Here is a 19633-nt window from a genome sequence, read left to right as displayed (position 1 = left end):
CACCCAGCTTGTCTGGCCTCAAAGCCGGTGTCACTTTCTAGATCTTGAGGCAGTTAGATAATCCACACACCTTGCTGTTAGGAATTCATGTAGGAACTACTTTCTTTCTAATAGAAAGAAGTAGTTCTGGTGGATTCTACTGCAGAGAGAAAGCAGTTCCTTGATTTTAAGGTGAACTGAACTGTCCCTTTTAAGAGTCTGAGTTGGACTCAAAACCTAAAAATCTATGGAAGCAAGCTGACTTAAAATTTTGAGTTTTATCAGCTGTTTCGTTTTTACAGTGTTGTTAAAACTAGATGTAGTTGCACTGAGAGGCGGATGTTTCCAGGCTGCCATGGCTTTAGTTCACAACAGGACAGTTTCACATGTTGAAAGCACAGAGAGAACTGATTTTGTTTATCTGAGTTTTTCTACTGACCACAATGTACCTCAAATCCTCTGAGTCTGGTTCACTCAGTGTTACATTGCTTCTAAGTGGTATGGGCCTCTAATTGCAGATTGCAGTGTTTTCATCATGCAGAACTGGCTCGTGTTAAAATCTAATTTAGTGAAACGTTGGAGTTTTCCAGGTTTTTAAGGTCTTTCCATAGTTAAACAGCCTAGCACTGATGAGTTCTACAGTAAATATGCAATCAAACCAGCTCATTCATGTCCACCTTATCACTCCGGACTGCATTTTATACTTAATAAACTGGCCTCTTGTATTTGTCTAACCTTGCATGTACACAATCATTTGTTCATTATGTCTAGACCATAATTTGCTGTACGTTTATCTGAGGAGCACATTGACTTTTTTGACTGTTTTCCCAAATATGTGAACCTTAATGATTAACTGATTATCGTATCAGTGACACATCCTAGATTTCATGAATGTTCCCTTTGTACTTTGTAGCATTTGTACTCAAATCATAGGGCTTCATGTAATTGTAATGGTCAACTCTTTTGATGTAGAAATGTATTGTACAAACCTACCTTGACGTCACTTTTTCAGATGCATGAACAGTCGAAATGTAAATGCTGTGCACTGATAAAGGGACAGTTCACCCCAGAATGAAACATGCATATTTCTCCTCTGGCCTGTAGAGCTATTTATCTGTCTAGATTTTTTTTTGGTGTGAGTTGCCGAGTTTTGCAGCTGGATGGATAAATAGCCCCACAGGTAAGAGGAAAAAAATATGTATTTTTAATTTCGGGGTGACTGTCCTTTTCATTTCTTATGTCTGTAAGTCATTGTTTACTGTGAAGTTACAATGTGAATACACGTTTACTGAGCCACTGTCATCTTTCTCTTCATGTCTCATCTTTGAATATGAAATAAAGCAATAGTAGTTTGCATAAAAATAAAGTCAGCTCTCAGTTACAGTATGCTACTAACTGTTACAGCCATCCAAGCGAACAGATGTACGGAATATGTAGGAACGTGTAATGTGTAGCACATGATGGTCAGAGTTGTTATAATATACGCAGTCATGAATACTAGAGTCAAATTAGATCAGAGTAGATGAAGCAGGATATTTTGTTTGGCAGTCCTGCTGACACCAAGTCATTGTCCGTGTGTGGTGGTGCTGAATAATTGATGATCTGATGACCCCCTCTGCCAGCTTTGGTTCAGCATTTACAGTATATCCACAGCTTCCTGTCCATGGGCTGTAACACTGCACCCAATATATTCACAGATAGTCCTCGTTCTGCACCTGTTGTGTGTGTGTGTGTGTGTGGGTGCGTCTATTGTTACAAGCCTTTATGGAGCCCTAAGCAGAATTTGATTTACCCCTCCAACCTCTGACCACCTACTGTAAATCTAACACGCCCATTATCAATTTTATTGATTGTAGCTGTGTTGTTTGCATCATACTAACATCAGCCTGGCATGTTTTTACTCTCTTATTGTTTTTAATCCTAAACAGGTAGCAAATTAACAAGACTGGTCTGGTGTTAAGTTGCACTTTAAAGGACAAATCTGTAATGTATTTGCTGTAATAATTTATAAAATGACCATGATATGTGCCATCAGAAATCAAGGAAACATGTTAAGTTGAAATACTGACTTCTCTGACAACACCGTTACTGCTGCAGTGTCCTCCCTTAAAATTTCAATTTCGTGCCGGATTAACTGTTTTTGTTTGCCCGTTTCACGTTAATTACAGTTCAAATTAACAGCAGATGTTTTCCAATTAAGTAAGTGTCTGTTTGGCCACAGGATCCCTAAGCAGGTTTGCTTATGCCTCGGGCTGGCTCTGACAAAGATGGAAGGTCCTCGCAAAATGAATGTAATTCTCAGCAATCTGCAGTAATCTTTAAACATTTTGATTGAGTTAGAATACAAAAAAGGGACAGTTCACCCCCAAATCAAAAATATATATTTTAATCCAGGCCACAGCGTGGAGAGGCTCCCCTTATCAGCAGCCACCACAGTCTTTTTCTTCTTCTTCTTCTCCTTTTTCTCATGAATTCCTACAGTAACTAGAAGCATGAGCTCAGTAGAGTGCAGATCCCCGCCAGGCAACAGATGGTGAAGCACCTACTGCAATGCCACCACAACTGCCAGATGCAGATGCAGTGACCTCACCAGACACATTTTTGGACATAACTCAAGATTTCATGCACTAATTATGAACAAAATTATATACAAATGTCTACTAGGATAAAATGATGTGGTCATGACATTTAATATCCAAAAGGTCAAAGGTCAACTTCACTGTGACATCATAAGTCCTCCTCTGTAAAAAAAATAGTCTCTAAGTGAAGACAGCATTTTTCTCACTGGAAATTATTCACGAGAATCACACATGTACGGTGATAACTTCCATTTAGCCCCAAAAAAACCCAAAAAACTTCTTACCTTTTATTACATTCCTTCAAAGTTACAGGTCAGTATAGAGGTAAGGTCCTTATTAAATTCCTTTAAAGTCTTCACGACGTGATACTGGACCAGTGATGGTAAATAAAGAGGGACGACTTGAATCCACTTCTTGCCACTGTACAAAAGTGAAGCCAAAATATACCAGATATGAGTGCTGCCATATTGCACTGGTGACATCACTTGGAGCCAGAATTAGTACAGTACCAGCTCTCGCCCACACAACCGGTTGACTCAGTCACAAGCAGAGCTCAGCTGACAAGCATGACACAAAGCAAATTACTAATTACAACCAAACTGATGAGAAAAATCTTTGTGATAAGAGCTACCTAAAATGAAAACATTTATTTGAAGTGTATTTTGACTTTTTAGTTTCTCCCATGTCATATTTGAGAGGCAGTTTATGACTGGTACTGCAGTCAGCCACCAGGGGGGCAGCTGAGATGCTTTGGCTTCACTTTTTGGCAGCTGTGATCTTGTTCATTTCTAATGTTGGTCTGGACAGACATGGATGTAAACTGCACCTTTGACTGGTTGGTGGAGACATACAACTGTTAGGCAGTAATTCTGTCATATATGACCATTCACAACTGACTTTTAATTCTTCTTAACCGGTCTCTAGGGGTCACAAGTGATCAACAACTGCTTTGGTTTGAAATCTTCTTTCAGTTCCAGACAGAGTGTGGAGGTCGTGTCAGTGTTGGCAGAACTTTGCAAATCTCCACTGGTTGTATCTGGCAGTCGTGGTGGCATTGCAGTAGGTGCTTCATCATCTGTTGCCTGGCAGGGATTCGCTCTCTACTGAGTGCACTCTTTTAGTAAAGCCTGTTAAGTGAAATCATATTCATAAGCCATCACATGTGTGAGAGGGATGTGGTGCATTTCGACGCCTGGAACTGGACAGATAACCCCAGCTCTGACAATCCCAGTGTAGGTCTGTCCTCCGCTTCATGTTTACCAGAACAAATCGACCACATAAAAGCAGGATTACAAGTATACGGTCATTACAATTACAAACGTGTTGCGTGTGGATGTAAATGCTCTCGAGTCGGAGTCTGCTCTTTTGATGCTCCTTTTGATCTCTGTTATTGCTCTCATCTTCCAGTCAGACAAGATGTATGGAGGTCAGTGAAGGGATGAGCGTTTTCCTGGGCCAGTAGACTCCGAGTCTGTTGCCTTAGGCAGCCTATCTGTTGGATGACTGCTGATCGGGACAGAGTAAAGAGAGCCTGTCTGACTGCAGCTACTGACCTACATACAAAGTGAACGGGGTAATGCCTATTATGTAAATTCCTCTGCCATCTTTTCAGGGAAACTGTGCCAACTTTTTTGCCTGGGGCCTCCGCTGCTGGACGAATCCATGTCCAATCTATCCCGATCTCTCACTCTCTCACTAAACAGTTACCACGGCGATGATGACATTCATACAAAGCCTAACTTAGGACTGACCGTGCCAAACAGCCATCAAGCAAGTAACAAATATGCAGTGTCAGCCGGATGTTTGGTTGTCTCATAGCATGTGGTGCCTGTAAAGAGGTTTTCATGTTGTTTTACAACACTGAAGTAGATTATTGTGACCTTTTTGAAGATAACTGACCTTTAATGTAATTGTATCTACTTTAAATATAGTGTTTGTGGATACACTTCAACCCCCTGACCACACATAGATGATCTCCAAAGCTTTCAGAGGTTTTACTTAAGTAAAAGTAGAAATGTTGCAGTGTTAAAATAGTCTGCTACAAGTGAAGGTTTTGTATTCAAACACTTAATTAAAAGTACAAAAATACGCATCACAAATACTTAAAGTACCAAAAATAACTGTACTCATTATGCAGAATGGCCAAATTCAGAATCATATATAGGCTATTTACTGGGGTTTCCAACTTTTTCTTGTCAAGGACCCCCAAAATAGATACACATTAGACCACAGACCCCCAGTATCAGATGAATTAGTCTCAAGGAATCCCCTCATGGTATTTTTTAATTTCTAGATTTGAGGAAAATAAAGTCTTCATAGTAAATCAATGATCAAACTAGGATCACTATTACTTACAATCGATCAAAGCACCCAACCTATTTTTTCCCTTGTTGTTCCAACTTCAAAAAATGTGATAAAAGTTCTTATATTCTACTTGTCTTTTTGATGGGGATCCACTGGAACCTGCTCAAGGGCCCCTGTTGGTCCCCAGACTCCAGTTTGAAAACCTCTGGGCTATTATACAAGATTATAATTAATAATGCGTAAATGTATAAACACCACTTTACTATTGCAGCTGGAAAACATGGAGCTAATATTATTAATTGTATACTATATTGCAAGGTAGCATAGCCAGGGGATTCTCAGATAGGGTCCAGGGACCCCCAGGGGTCTGTGGCAAGTTTTCAAATTCATTCCTCAAGCACCCTTTAATTGTGGCTCCCCCTATCATTTTCAAATCCCAAGATAGACCTATTACTGTTTTTCAAACTATTTATGTGTGTAAATATTAAATATATTCTGTGTTGGCATGGTACAAATATTATTAATACATAATAGAGAAGTGTAGACCGTAGAAGTGTTTAAAAAATGCTGCATTAAATTATTCCAAGGAAAGGACAACAATAAAGGAGCATAGTTTATGATTTGAAGAAATAATATAAATCTAACAAGTACGAAAGTACAATATTTGACTCAAAAAAATAAATAAATGCAGTGCAGTAGAAGAACAAAGCACCTTGAAATTTAAACCCTCAAGAAGGCCTACAATCTCAAAACTGTAAAAATACTTTACTCACGTCACCACAGCCTAAAAACAAATAGATGCACCAGACCTTTTGCCAGGCTGCCATTGTAACAATAAGAATTTGTGCTTAATGACTTGCTTGGTCAAATAATTCTTAATAAATGTTGAATAAATGTTAAACAAACAAACAAACAAATAAATGACTAAAATATTCATGATAATCGCGATAATAAACGACATATTTTCATGCTCTTACAGACATGTTCCACATGGTGTCACTGTTGTAAAATAAGACCACCATGTTGCTGCTCTACACGTTGTTTCCTTGTCAGGTCAAAGGTTACTGCATGCGGAAGTTGAATGTAGTGGATTTTTTCCTGCAGTGTTCATGGATATGTTACTGGATAAATCAATACAGTACGATTGTTGATTTTTTTTTTTCTCTCAGGAGGCTAACAGATGTTAGGTAGGTGGCGGTGAAATCGACTGTGGTAACTCAGTCTAACCTTTTATATAAAAGCTCTGACACCTTGTTTAGAAGCTAAGAGCCACAGAGAACACTTCAAGCTAACTAGACTCTCTACAACTAGTTAATTACAAACAACACCAACCATAGTTAGCTGGTGTTATTAACTAGCACATGCTGTGTGTATTGCTAATGTTTTATCAACGTGATCTATGAGTTGTTCATTAACTATTTGTTTCATTAAACTTTCGTCTCCCCTCAGGTTTCTGACGCTAACGTTAGCTAAACGTTGTAGCTATCGACAAGCTAGCTGCTAACGTTACAGTTTAACACTTTAGCATACAGTCAAAGTTTCACAGCGTTTAATAACAGTGGGTCAGCGTTAACACAAGTAGACAACAACAAGCTTTTCCTCAACTTGAAATGAATCGTTAGCTGATTTATAAATCGCGTTTTTACTATGTTATCCAACGCTATGCTAATGTACCGTAGTATAACATTAATGATAGTTAGGTTTCGCTAAGCTAGCCAGTTGTTTGAAGCTGTAGGTTTGATGAGACAGAGTATTTTACTGATACGAGCGATGCACGTACTTTGTCTCATTTTATGAAGCAGACTAAAATTTCCTGGATCGTTTTCCTGTTGAGAGGAAATATAAATAATGAGACAGGTTGTTAACTCAGCCTAAATGAATTTCTCTCTTTCTTCTTATCTTCTTTATAAAGTATTTAACATGTGTGTATGTTTTCAATAACACAAGTCAAGAAATATAAGGTGATGCAGAAATGGCAATAAAAGGGGTCAGGATTGTTCTTTTATGCACAAAACAAGTCTTCCAAAGATTTATTCCAAACCACCATAAACGTCTGCAAGAGATTATTCATTCTAAGTGTAATTAAATAGTTAAATTGTTCAATATAGAGTCAATTGTACCCTTCCCTCACCCCCTGTTGTATTTGTACATTTGTATTTTTTATGCTGATTTCTAGCGTTTAGTACTTAGTAATAGGCTTAATAAACTGCATTTGAATTGCCTGTGACTGAACTCTAAGCTCTCCCAATTTAGTGTTTTTTAATATTGTCTTATCTGTAATCAGGGTTGATTGTGGTTAAGACTTTCCAACTTGTGGATAATTGATTTTTTTTATACTATCTACTTGTCCTCTTCTGTACCACTATTTTATTTGTAACTAGGGATGCACAGTATGTATTCTTTTTCAGCCGATATGATAACTGATAATTACCAAGGCCAATATTGAGAGGATAACTGATCATTTCTCATTTTTTAATATACTTTGGCTTTTATGCATCATTTGCCTAAAAAAATCAGATTTAATACTTTGATAATATGTCAAATCATATATTAGTATAGCCAATATTTATTGGCTAACATATGCTTATATCAATATTGACCAATATACCTGGGTAGGCCAATGTCGGCCGATAATTCAGTGGCCCTGATGAATAGTGTGTATCCCTATTTGTAACTCATGGTGATTGTGGTGATGCCAAAGACAAGTTCTAACCTAAACTGACCTACCTGTGGTTGATGTTAAACTAAATATCAACTGAACTTAACGCATAGGCCAGAGATGTACCGTAACCACACATTTGTGTTTACTTATGCATAGCGTGGATTTCCGGGGACGTGCAAAACTCTCAGTGGACACATGATATTGGAGGCAGCCATAATGCACAGTATATCTTTTGTGTTATCTGTTAGTTAAGTTTGAAGTTTATGTCACAGCTTTCTGATTTGGACAGGGATGTGGTGTTGTTTTTTGTTGAAAAGTAAGTAGTCCTCTAATTCAGGGTTATTTCAACAATAGCAAATGTGCTAACAGTCTGTACTGTCTCTCCAACCTGCCTGCAGCTTCCCATCTTGTCTGCAACAATGACCACCATTGTCCATGATACTACAGAGGCGGTGTGTCTCTCCTCCGAGTACAACCTGTACCTCAAGCCCATTGCCAAAATGACCATCAGTGTGGCTCTGCCCCAGCTCAAGCTGCCAGGAAAGAGCATCTCCAACTGGGAGGTAATGGAGAGAGTAAAGGCCATGGTGGCTCCAGAGCAGTTTTCAGCGCTGCGGATATCCAAGAGCACCATGGACTTCATCCGCTTCGAGGGCGAGGTGGAAAACAAGACGGTGGTCAAGAGCCTGCTGGGTCGTCTGGATGGGAAGAGCATCAAACTTAGTGGATTTACTGATGTACTGAAGGTAAGGCTGACATTGCAGTGGACCATACAAGTAGCACCTCCAAAATGACCTCAAATTTGTATCAACCCTTTTCTAAAATGTTCAAAGAAAAAGCTTATTTTAAAATTGATTTATAAAATGAGATAATCCTTAATTAATCTCACAAAGGGAAAATTAGTAGTGCTCTTAATAAACAGACAACTGAATGTGTATTAATCCTTCTCTCTCCTCTGTTTCCTCAGGTTCGTGCGGTAGAGAATAAGGTGGACTTTCCTACACGTCACGACTGGGACTCCTTCTTCCGCGACGCCAAGGACATGAATGAGACCCTGCCGGGAGAGAGACCCGACACCATCCACCTGGAGGGACTTCCCTGTCGCTGGTTCAGCCAGAAAGACAGCCAGTTCCCAGACCGGCCCTCTGAAGAGGTCCTCATCGCTGTTTTCCAGACATTTGGCAAGGTGGTACACACTTCTGTTTCTGCTTTTCTGTATTTAACAGGAAACTAAACTTAACACAGATTTCACTTAATATAATATGTTAGTTTGAAATTAGGTAACGCCCCACAAGGCTATAATATACCATACAAGATGCTGCTGAAGTTTTTTTTTTGTGCCTGTTTATTTATCTTAGACAAGGCTGGTGAAATCTGTACACATTTTGTAATTACTATGGGTTTGTTTGAGCACTGAATCTTACTGCAAGTGACATAATGAAGGTGGTGGAGAGTCTCTGCTGTGTAGACCTGTAGTCCCCCTCTAACTGGTCAATTCAAGGGATGCTCATTGATTTTGCTTCATTTTGGGCTGGTATTGGTGTGTAAAATAACAATTTGGCCCATGCTGGTTAAGGATGTGTGCAATTAGTTAGTTACCCTCGCTAGTTAAGACCAGACTTGCTGGTTGGTTAAACTATCTAGCAATATTTTATTTATGTACAAAGCCATTTAACTGTTGCCCCTAAGTTGTTATGCAGCCGCTGCTAGTGGGGCTGCAGCCATCATCACCTCTCACTAATGACCGTATGGCAGAGATGTTGTTATCAGCAAAGTGGGACAGATGACAACTTGTAAAACCAGTGTGGTTTGGCAGTATTTTCGTGTAGAAAATGAAAATATGATTGAATTTAGACTGTGTCAGATTGTAAGCACTCAATTAGAGCAAAGCTTTACTGCATTCAGAACAGATATTAACCACAGGTGCCACATATTTCAGCTGCATCCAAAATCTGATTTGGCTATTGTAGAATGTGATTAACAGCTTGAAATGGCTCTGAATACACACAGTATTTTTGCAGAGAATTATTAACATTATCAGTTTATTAAAAGTCCACAGGGAAATTAGTCAGGAGGAACATCTCTAATTCAGATACCAACATTTTTTGTGGTTGTTTATTTTGTTTTTGTTGTTATTTATTCTCCCTTTAAATCTTCATTGTAAAGAAGAAACACAGCAGCTGATGCCCTCTTACAGATAAATATTTATTTATCAGGATAAACCCCTTGAGATGTATCATCCTGTTTTTGAGATACCGGAGTTGTTTGTAGCCAGTGGCCTCTTCTGCGAAACAGCTGCTGTGTGTGCTAGCTACTGTTGTCCGACTGCAAATAGCCAACACAAAATTTAGTTACCGCAGAACTGATGCAGTACAATAGATAAACATCAGCCCCTACCATTAATGAATGTCATTTTATTCATCGATTGCAGTCAACAAGGCGAATATTGGCCAGTATCAATTGGTGCATCGCTTGTCAATTCTGTGTGTGCTGACTTTTGTAATAAGTGGATAGTAATAAACTTCATTTCAAATTCAAAGAGTTGTTGTGATTGTATGCATTAAATCTAAGTGAACTTACTTGAATTAGGATATTTGTGCACACATCCCAGTAAAATGTTGCAAGAAATCATAAGTCATGTATTATTTTCTCACATCACTGATATTAAAAAATTGATATATTTGACTGTGTCATTGTGCCTCCTTGTTGACTGCAGGTGCGAAATGTTGACATCCCCATGCTGGACCCATACCGGGAGGAGATGCTGGACAAGAACTTCAACACGTTCAGTTTTGGAGGTCATCTGAACTTTGAGGCATATGTCCAGTACCAGGAGTACTGTGGCTTCACCAAGGCAATGGACACCCTGCGCAGCATGAAGCTGATGCTGAAAGGAGACGACGGAAAGGCAGTGGCCTGCAACATCAAGGTACTGTAGACTTTCATGGTGGTGAAGCAGCTGAACTGTTAATGTTTGTAGCAAGAATGTAGTAAGAGATGTTTATTTCTTTTCCCAATTATGCGGCTGAAATTCTGAAATATTTCCTTCCAGGGCATGGAAGATTGGGGTGAGTTTGTGAGCTTCATAACCTGGTGTATGTTCTTAAGCTTAAGTTCCTAAATATGTTCAGTCCTAGATAGAGAAACTGAGTAGTTCTCATTTTAAGAGCAGAGAGTTGAAAAAAAACTTGGCTTTAGCACATGATTAAGGTGTGTAAAGGAAAGGAAAATGGTGAACACAGCTTTGTGTTTATTTGTTCTTCACTGTACACACAAAAATATTCACTGTCCTGGCAGACGTTGGCAGTGGAGTTTAGAGCTTGTACAGTGCAGAAAGGAGGAGTTGAGCCACATTTGTAGCTTTTTTTACTAGAAAACCCACATTAATTTCTTAAAATGTAGGCAGCATAAAGTTAAACATGACTTAACTTTTGCTGTGATCCATGGTCATTGCAAGGGTGTTGGGCAATCAAGCCCGTTCAGATGCACATACCTGGGAGATTACTTTGTATTGTGGACAGTGTATTTCAACTTTTTAAATCATGACTGTGAAGACGGAGCTAAAATTCTTGACTTTCAGCAGTTACATTTTTCTTCATAGCATTACAATCTTCTGTGCAGAGTTTGTATCTAATAAACCTGCAACACTCCTGTGTTATATTTCATTTTCTCACCTAAAACCTCCAGCCACATGCCCTTACTTTCACAGACCTTTGCAGTTCTTTTAGCATGTCATTATTTTTGGTCTGATTGAGTGCTGTGGGCACAGAGGCCTGCGTGCCTCTGTTTTGTGTGTGAAGCCACCAGTGAATTGCAGCTGCTGCTGAGATGTTGAGGATAGGCAGATTTTAGCAATTAGATTGTGTTGTTCAGAGTCACGCAGCAGCTTTAAGACCTTTTAGTGGAATGAGAATTAAAGCTTTGTCATCATTATTTCCAAGGTAATGAGGGCAGGGGAGAGCCGGGTCTCTTAATCCACAGAATAAAGCTGCACTGTGAAATCTAATTTAGTTTAGAAGAAGCTAAGGAGGAGAGTCTGTACACAAGAAATGAGCAACAAAAGAAGATTTTGTAAGTCACCTCTGTCGGTAAATTACATAAATAAAAACAGAAGAAGGCTTCTAATAATCTCAGCACGGCTTTTATCTTGCTTAGATATGACATGAAGTATTTTGAAAATGATGACCCTCGTAAATTTGCCTGATGATCAATATTGTGCATCAGTTTTCACCAAGACACTGTGGTGATCGACAGGCTAATTATCATTACATTATTAAATTATACTGGGGTGTAGAGCTGCTGATCTTCTTCTTCTGGAACCTTCCTAAACACAAATTTGTTAGAAATGTCAGATAGCTGGATCTGACTCACTCAAATTATTTTACTCTCCACTTTGAAAAGACTCAAATAATTTATTAGTTGTTTTGTTCATAACACGTCATAAAATTGTGAAACGTGACATCTCAAATGTCTTGTTTTGCTCTCAACTCAAATATATTCAGTTTACTGTCATAAAAGAGTAAAGAAAACAGAAAATAGTCATATTTGAGAAGCAAAGCTCATTTTTTTACTTAAAAATTACTAAAAAATTGATAATCAAAACAGTTAAAGATTAATTTAATACTTGAATAATATTCAATTAATCGTTGCAGCTCTTGTCTGGATTTGCTGCACAGGCTGAAATTACATACATCACGTTGATAAAGACTGCAATAAGACATCATAGATGCTAAATACTGAAACAGATTTTGAAAAAATGATTCTTACAAGAAAAAGAAAATGTTGTACTTGGTACTATGTACAACACAAAGACACTTTTTGTAAGTCTTGTATCTGTGCTTATGTGTTTTTGTCAGGTGACCTTTGACACCAGCAAGCACCTGAGCGAGTCCGCTCTGAAGAGGAGAAGCCTGGAGAGGCTGAAGTTACAGGAGCTGGAGAGGCAGAGAGAGGAGCAGAAACGACGAGAGAAGGAAGAGGAGGAGCGGCGAAAGGAGGAGGAGAGGTACGATGGATTATAAAGTAGAGATGGAGATTTAGTTTCTCCATGCATGTTCTTGTGTTACTAAAAGAAATGAAAAAAATATTGTAGAACGCTGTAAAAACTTGGAAAATAGGTACCATTCACATCAGCTTTCAGGAAGGAAATATTAGAAAATGCGGAACCCTGAGTGGAAGCTGTATGAATGTTTCACCCGTCCATGAAGTCTACCCTCCTTTATATATCCATCTTCAACTCACCCATGTTAGAGGTCTTATTAAAGTAGAAATAGAATGTATCATTATGAAGTAAATGAAGAGTATAATGGCTATAGAATAACGATATCATCTGCATTTAAATTGATTCCTTATAAGCCTCACTGTCGCTATGCAATTCTGTGCCGCCAGGCATTTCCCAGGAAAATGATGTTGCCATCACAGACTAAATTAATGAAGAAATTTACACCTTTTCTCCAGTTTTCTTCTAATGTTACTCCCCCTCCCCACCCCAGCACTAACCCCTGCTGTAGTTACTTGATTGTGCAAAGCAATAATGTAACTCAAAGTGTTATTACTATGCAGTGCACACAATTACAATAGCTTATACCTATTCCCAAATTCAATATAAAATTGTGACTATTTCAATTTACCTCTTCAGTGAACTCATTTCTTTCTTCTCTCTTATTTCCAAAGTGGTTATTAGCTTAACAGAGCTTCACTCTGAGGACTCAGCTCATACTTTCTGCTTTTTTGAATAATTCACAGTCAAATCTCACTGTTAAGATGAATACATAATGACACAGAGGCTTTGAAAAGGAAGCTTTGTTTATTCATTCTCCTAAACCAAGTAATATTCAGCTGTTTCAAAGCAACAAAATCCCCCCCAGAACTTCAGTGACATTGTCGAAGAGACAATATCACTGAGAGAAAAGTGACTTTTTTCATCTCAGCACTTTGGTCTTAGGAACAACAAATTAGACATTGGGAATTCATGGTAATATAATATTGAGTGTGTGACAGTGACAATGTTTGTTTGGTTAATTTAACGGGACAGTTCACGCTAAAATAAAAACTACACATTTCCCCCCTGGTCTGTAGTGCTGTCTAATTTTTTTTGGTTGTCCCATTATTTTGAAGAGAATGCTGACATCTCTACAGCTGATATCTCCAGAACTCTGCAGCTCACACCAAAATTATCTGGATGGATAAATGGCACTACAGGCCAGAGGAAAAATATATATTTTTGATTTTGAGGTGAAATGTCCCTTTAATTTTCCTCCCAGTGTTCTAGGAAACACTTCATTGCCTTGCTACACGGTACTGTTTGACAAGAGTTAATAAGAAAAAGTTGGATAGCAGATATTGACCAAGACGGTTTACCTTTTTGTTCAGGAAACAGAAGGAGCAGGAAGAGGAGGAGAAGGAGAGGAGGAAGGAAGAGAGGCTCCGAAAGCGGGAGCAGAAGCTGCGGGAGAGAGAGGAGAGGAAGAACCTGAAGAGGGTGAGGCGACAGCAGGAAGAGGAACAGAAGAAGCTGCAGATGAAGATTGCAATGGAGGAGAGGAGGCTGCTGCTGGCTCAGCGCAACCTGGAATCGATAAGGCTCATTGCTGAGCTGCTGGCCAGAGCCAAGGTACGGCTTGTACAACCAAGATAAACGACACACCTGTGAACAGAGATACGCACACATCCATCTGGTAGTAATACACCAGTGCTAAGGCACATAGTACAAATTGGATACTTTAAAGGAAAAGTTCAGATTATTTGATGTGGGGGTTGTATGAGATATTTATCCATAGTCAGTGTATTACCTGCAGTAGATGGTGCGGGTCAGCAACACAAGGTGTTTTAGCCACTCAGTAAAGGACCTAAATAAACCAGTTAAATTGTACACTTCATTTAGAATATTTCCAATGCTTTACTTTGTTGGCAGACAGCCTTTTCTGACAGGAAAACCACTTTTTTAGAAGCCAAATATGGCTTTCTTCAGACTTACCAAACTCCATTGACAAAATCCAGAATTTGCTGGTCTACCGCTGCCTCAATAGCTTAATTTTTTGCGGTTTCCCATCAGAAAAGGCTGCCTGATGGAGGAGCAAGGTGGTGAAAATTCTCTAAATATAGAGTACACTTGTACTGGTATTGAGTTTTTTTTAGGTGCACCTTTTTTAAGTGGTTAAAATACCTTTTTTTTGCTGACCCTGTCCACAGCAGTACATTGCTTATCTTCTGTGCTGGTTTCCCTCTCAGCTTCACCAAACCGGGGATATGCTGACCTCCCATCTACCATAAAATAATTCACTCACTTTGGATGAATACCTCATACAGCCCCCACATCAAATAATCTGAACTATCCCTTTAATACCCTGGCAAACACTGCAATCACTGAACTTAACCTGAGCGTTTCAAAACCAAATGTGAGAGTTAACCTTTAATGTCTGAAACTTCAAAAGCCTCATAAATATTGAACATCAGAGGATACAGTAAGAACAACTCACTCGGTGCGTCTGACATCAAAGAGGACCATTGATGTCGAGGTTTGTCTTTAAAGGAATGCACTCGCTCACTTTGTTGCAGAGAGTTAGTTGAGAAGATCGATACCACTCTCATATTTGTCCATTAAATCGCTCCAAGACGCTCCCGCTATAAGAAGTAGTCTGACACACAGCCAAACATTAAACCGCTGCTTGTTGTTTTTACACTTCAGTTTGTTTACACATTAAACAAACAGGATAAAATGTGGGCATTTCTGAGCTTTATTGATGCTGGCAGCTTGTTTCGGACAGAATTAGACAAGCTGTTTCCTCCTTCCTCACAAGCTTAGAACGTTTTATTATTTTGATACTGCTTGATCATGTGCTTTTACATGAAATTACTTGGGTCAGTGGTTCTCAGACTGGAGTCTGGGGACCAATAGGGATATTTTATTTATTGTTTTTAATTGACTTGCAGTTCACATACTGTTACATACTGTTTTTATTGCTGTGTATTATTTTTGGTATTTATTTTATCTGACTTTTTCATTTTATTATTATTGCTGTTTGTCATACAGTTTATGTTCTTTTAGCATTTTACAACATTGCCATAAAAGAGCTTAATGCTCAGCCAGTTTTGCTTGAATAAATATTTGTATTCTATACTATATCTATATTATCATGTCTAACAATATAAAAAAAATACTCAGAGGGGATTGGTTTAGACAAAATACGATCACATTGGGGATCCATGGTCTAATATTATCTGTTTGGGATCCTCTTATGGCTGCAACTAACTATTACTCCCATTATTGATTAATCTGTTGATAATTTTATAGATTCATGTCCTCAAATGTCTTTTCCACAACCCAAGATTTTCTGATGACTTGTCACAGAGGACTAAAGCAACCAGCAAATGTTCACATCTAAAAAGCTGAAATCAGAGAATTTGGACATTTTTCATTTCTCAGAATGATTAATCAATCATCAGAATAGTTGGGGATTGATTTTAAAGTCGATTAATAATTGATTAATCATTGCAGTCTTAGAACCTGTGACCTGGGTGATGCTGTAAGGTTGCTTCATATCAGCCTGGAGTAGATTAGAGCAGTGTCTTATCCTGACTGTCGAAACTAAATTAGCTTTTTTTTTCACTTTCATTATTTCTCTCATCTTTACGTGTGTTGTTTCCTCCTCTTTGTGTCCAGGCCCTGAAGCAGCAGCAGGAGGAGAAAGAGAGAGCGGAACGAGAGGAGCGGGAGAGGCAGGAGCAGTCTCGACAGAAGGAGGAACTCGCTCGTCTGCAGCAGCTGGAGGCCTGCAGACGCAAGCAGGAGGAAGAGCTCCGCAGGGTGGAGGTGGAGAAGGAGCGGGCGCTGGAGCTCCAGCGCCGAGAGAAGGAGCTGAGGGAGAGACTGCTTTGCAACCTCTTGAAGAAGAGCAGCAGTAAAACCCAGAAACCTCCAGGAATGCAGGAGCAGGCGGGCCCAGTGACGAGCGAGGAGGCGTCTGTCACTGGCGATGTGATGTTTGGGGTCCTGGGTCGGGTGAACGGAGTCAAAACGGCTGAGAGCAAAGAGAGGCAGGTATCCAAATCCAGCGTGCACTCCCAAGTTTTGGGGAAAAATAGAGCAGGAGAGGAGAGGAGGGGAGGGGAGGACAGGAGAAAGGACCGGGAGGGAAGGAAGGAGGAGGTGGCGAGGAGCAGGCACAGCAAGGAGCGAGCAAGGGACGGAGACCGCTCCCACAGAGAGAGGAGCCCGCATAGCCGGGGCAGGAGGAGGCGCTCTCACAGCTACAGCAGGAGGAGAGGGAGCTCGAGCCGCCGTAGGAGGAGCTCCAGTCGTCACAAGAGGAGCCACAGTCACCACGGCAGAAGGAGGCACAGCCACTGCAGCAGGAGCACGAGCTCCAGCCGGGACAGGAGCCGGAGCAGCAGCGGGAGGAGTTACAGCAGGGGGAGGAGCCGCAGACACAGTCACCGCAGATACAGCAGAGGCAGCTCCAAGAGTAGCAACAAGAGTCGAGACAGGAGGAGTCACAGCTACTGCAGCCGCAGATACAGGAGGCACAGCAACAGTAGAGACAGGAGCCACTCCAGACGACGCTAATCAAATCAATATGATCAGTTTATTGATTGATTTATACCCCCTTTCTGGGTTTACAGTTCAGTGAGGTGCAAAAGAAGAAAAAATGTTTTTGATCCAATGAAAATTAAAGGTCCAGTAAGATTTACCAGGATTTATTGGCAGTGTATGGCAGAAATGGAATTTAATATTTAGTCAACATCAACAGCACCTTATCACGAGCCATATTTGGCCTTTCAGTTGAATATCACTGTTCTACAGTAACCCAGAAAGGACAAGCTAAACGTTGGCTCTAGAGAGGGTCTTTCATGAGTTTTGCAGCAAACATAGTTTCTCCTACACATTAGAGGGAGGAGGTTGATGCAATGTGTTTGAAATCTGGAAGCTCAACGCCAGATGCTACTAAATCCTACACACTGGTCCTTTAAAGTAAAATCGACTCCACAGAATTAACTGAACCCACATATGTAAGTGCGCCCCTGTACATGTGTGTACATTGTTGCAGCTGATTCTTGGGAACTGATTTTTACCTTATTTAGTTTTTTTTTTCCACATTTCTTTTTTTCACATGACAAGTTTCCAGTTTGTTTTTTAGAAAATTATTCTTCGCCATGTTTGAAAGACATGGATCAACATGTGGACTGAAGTGCACTAATTCTTTTTGGAAATTAAGCAAGAATAGGAGGAATAAACTTAGTTGCAAGTTAAAGGCATACTATGCAGGATTTTCCCAAACTTATACAGAAATAATACCCTTCAACCGACTAGAAGTGTGTGATGGAGTCTATCTGGACAGACCCTGCCTTCGGCCTGTACTGTCTTAGTTTCTCATTGTTTGGCTGTGTTCAGGACATTTCTGGGAATCATTGGCACCAGCCAATAACAGTGTGGCGATGCTGAGGTCAGCACTCTGTAAAAATGTAGCGTCCAGGTTACATCGCTGTCTCCGTCGCTGTCCTCTTTCTCATGAGCTGTCTGTGTTTGACGTTCACACAGAGGCAGAGCAGCGTTCACAGCAACTAAAACCTCTGCAGGGTTGTGTGGAGGTGTCGGTGTGATTATTTGTGCTTTCGAACGTAACCACTGTGAAACAATCAGAAAAAAATTTCTCTGATTAACAGCTTCATTAGTCGGGGGAGTGGGGGCCAACAAAACGGGCAAATCCTGCATATTCTACCTTTAAAATTAGTGATAAAATTAAAAATCCATCATATAATCATTGGCATCCATTGCACTGGAAGATTAGACCATTGGCTTGCTGTTGAATTAAAAGCTAATAAATGACAGGCCTGCTGTTTTTGCAGATCGACAGACCAGTGTCACCCCACTGTGAACCTAAAATCCTGTTGATGACCTTCATCTTCTGCAAGCGAGTTGTCTTTATGCATGAATACGACCTATAGAAAGTGGCAAAGACGGAGTACAAATTGTGTTTGTCATTTTGATGTAGCACCAGCCTGTTCATCCACACTTGTAGCCTGATCCTGTTTGGACATTTAAATCAGCATGAAGTTACGACGGCCACAGCTGTGGGCGACTGGACTGAAATGAATGGCTGCTGTTCCGTTACAAATGTGAAATTTCCACAGACAACGAGAAACATACCTCTGTGTTTAGGTGGACCTCCGGACTGCCTAAAATATTTCTTGGAATACTTCTTCAGTATTGGCTGTGTTGCTGACAGGGAGCTCAGAAAAAAAAACAAAACTCAACTGAACTCTGCAACAGACTGGCTGTTGAGCTCAGACATGCAGCACCGTGATGATCGCACAGTGTCAGCTGACAACGGCTGATTCATTTTAGTTTTATTTGAATTTCACAATGTTTGGAAGAGTTTTGTTTGGAAAAGAAGAAGTGATTTGTCGATTGTGTGAGTTTTGTGAAGACTTGATGTTGAAAATTGTAATGATATATTGGATCTCAGCAAGCTTAAATAACAAGTGATGGATTTGAGAGTTTTTCCAAGCTTTTAAGTTTTTGTTTAGGAAAGCAGCCTCTGGCATTCGAGTCAAACCAGCACAGTACCAAGTAAAAATGGGATGTTAGGATGTAGCTCCTGCTTTAATGTTCACATTGTAGTGCCGCATACATTTCTTTAGCCTTACTAACTGTACAGACTGCTCTCTTAGCTGAACGTCAGCTTTGGGTCAGTTGAGTCAAATAGTTTTGTTGAGACTGCTACATCAACATTTTTATTTGTCATGACAAAGCCCTTCTGTTCTGTGTACTGTATGCTCGTGATCTACTAGAGCATGTCTTGCACACATGTGGTTAAAATAAAAACACGAGCTGAAAACATTTCGATGGCATATTTTTGTTTTGTTCAAGATCAACCATGCAGTCTTCTGTGTTGGGCTCCACTCTCTCTAAACCAGCCAGACTCCATTGTCAAATCTTTTACCTGGCAGAACACAGGAGTTGCTGTTGTACCGCTGTTAGTTTGTTTGTGTTATTGTGTGACTTTGGTGTTTTAAATGGTAAGTTCAGGCTCACCGAAGTCACACAGTAACACAAACAAGCTAGCTGGTCGAGGCAGCGGTAGACCAGCAACTCATGTGTTCTGTGAGG

General features: G+C 39.9%; 1 protein-coding gene across 1 annotated transcript; it reads left to right on the top strand.

Annotated features, from left to right (window-relative positions):
- The first annotated feature begins 5910 nt into the window (after window positions 1-5910).
- akap17a (A kinase (PRKA) anchor protein 17A) lies at window positions 5911-17819 on the top strand. Its single transcript, XM_084725362.1, has 7 exons — window positions 5911-6049; window positions 7923-8270; window positions 8492-8710; window positions 10241-10453; window positions 12381-12529; window positions 13897-14137; window positions 16187-17819. The coding sequence occupies exons 2-7, from the start codon at window positions 7944-7946 to the stop codon at window positions 17087-17089; spliced, it is 2052 nt and encodes a 683-aa protein (XP_084581488.1). The 5' UTR covers window positions 5911-6049; window positions 7923-7943; the 3' UTR covers window positions 17090-17819.
- The last annotated feature ends 1814 nt before the right edge of the window (window positions 17820-19633 follow it).

Source organism: Lutjanus erythropterus, chromosome 8 (assembly GCF_056507025.1).
Source record: "Lutjanus erythropterus isolate fLutEry1 chromosome 8, fLutEry1.hap2, whole genome shotgun sequence".
NCBI lineage: Eukaryota > Metazoa > Chordata > Actinopteri > Lutjaniformes > Lutjanidae > Lutjanus > Lutjanus erythropterus.
This window is presented reverse-complemented; position numbering and strand designations above follow the sequence as displayed.

Coding starts and splice junctions, on each gene's coding strand:
- akap17a (XM_084725362.1), top strand. CDS start 7,944: ATGACCACCATTGTCCATGATACTACAGAGGCGGTGTGTCTCTCCTCC. Junction 8,271..8,491: donor GATTTACTGATGTACTGAAG/GTAAGGCTGACA, acceptor CTGTTTCCTCAG/GTTCGTGCGGTAGAGAATAA. Junction 8,711..10,240: donor TTTTCCAGACATTTGGCAAG/GTGGTACACACT, acceptor TGTTGACTGCAG/GTGCGAAATGTTGACATCCC.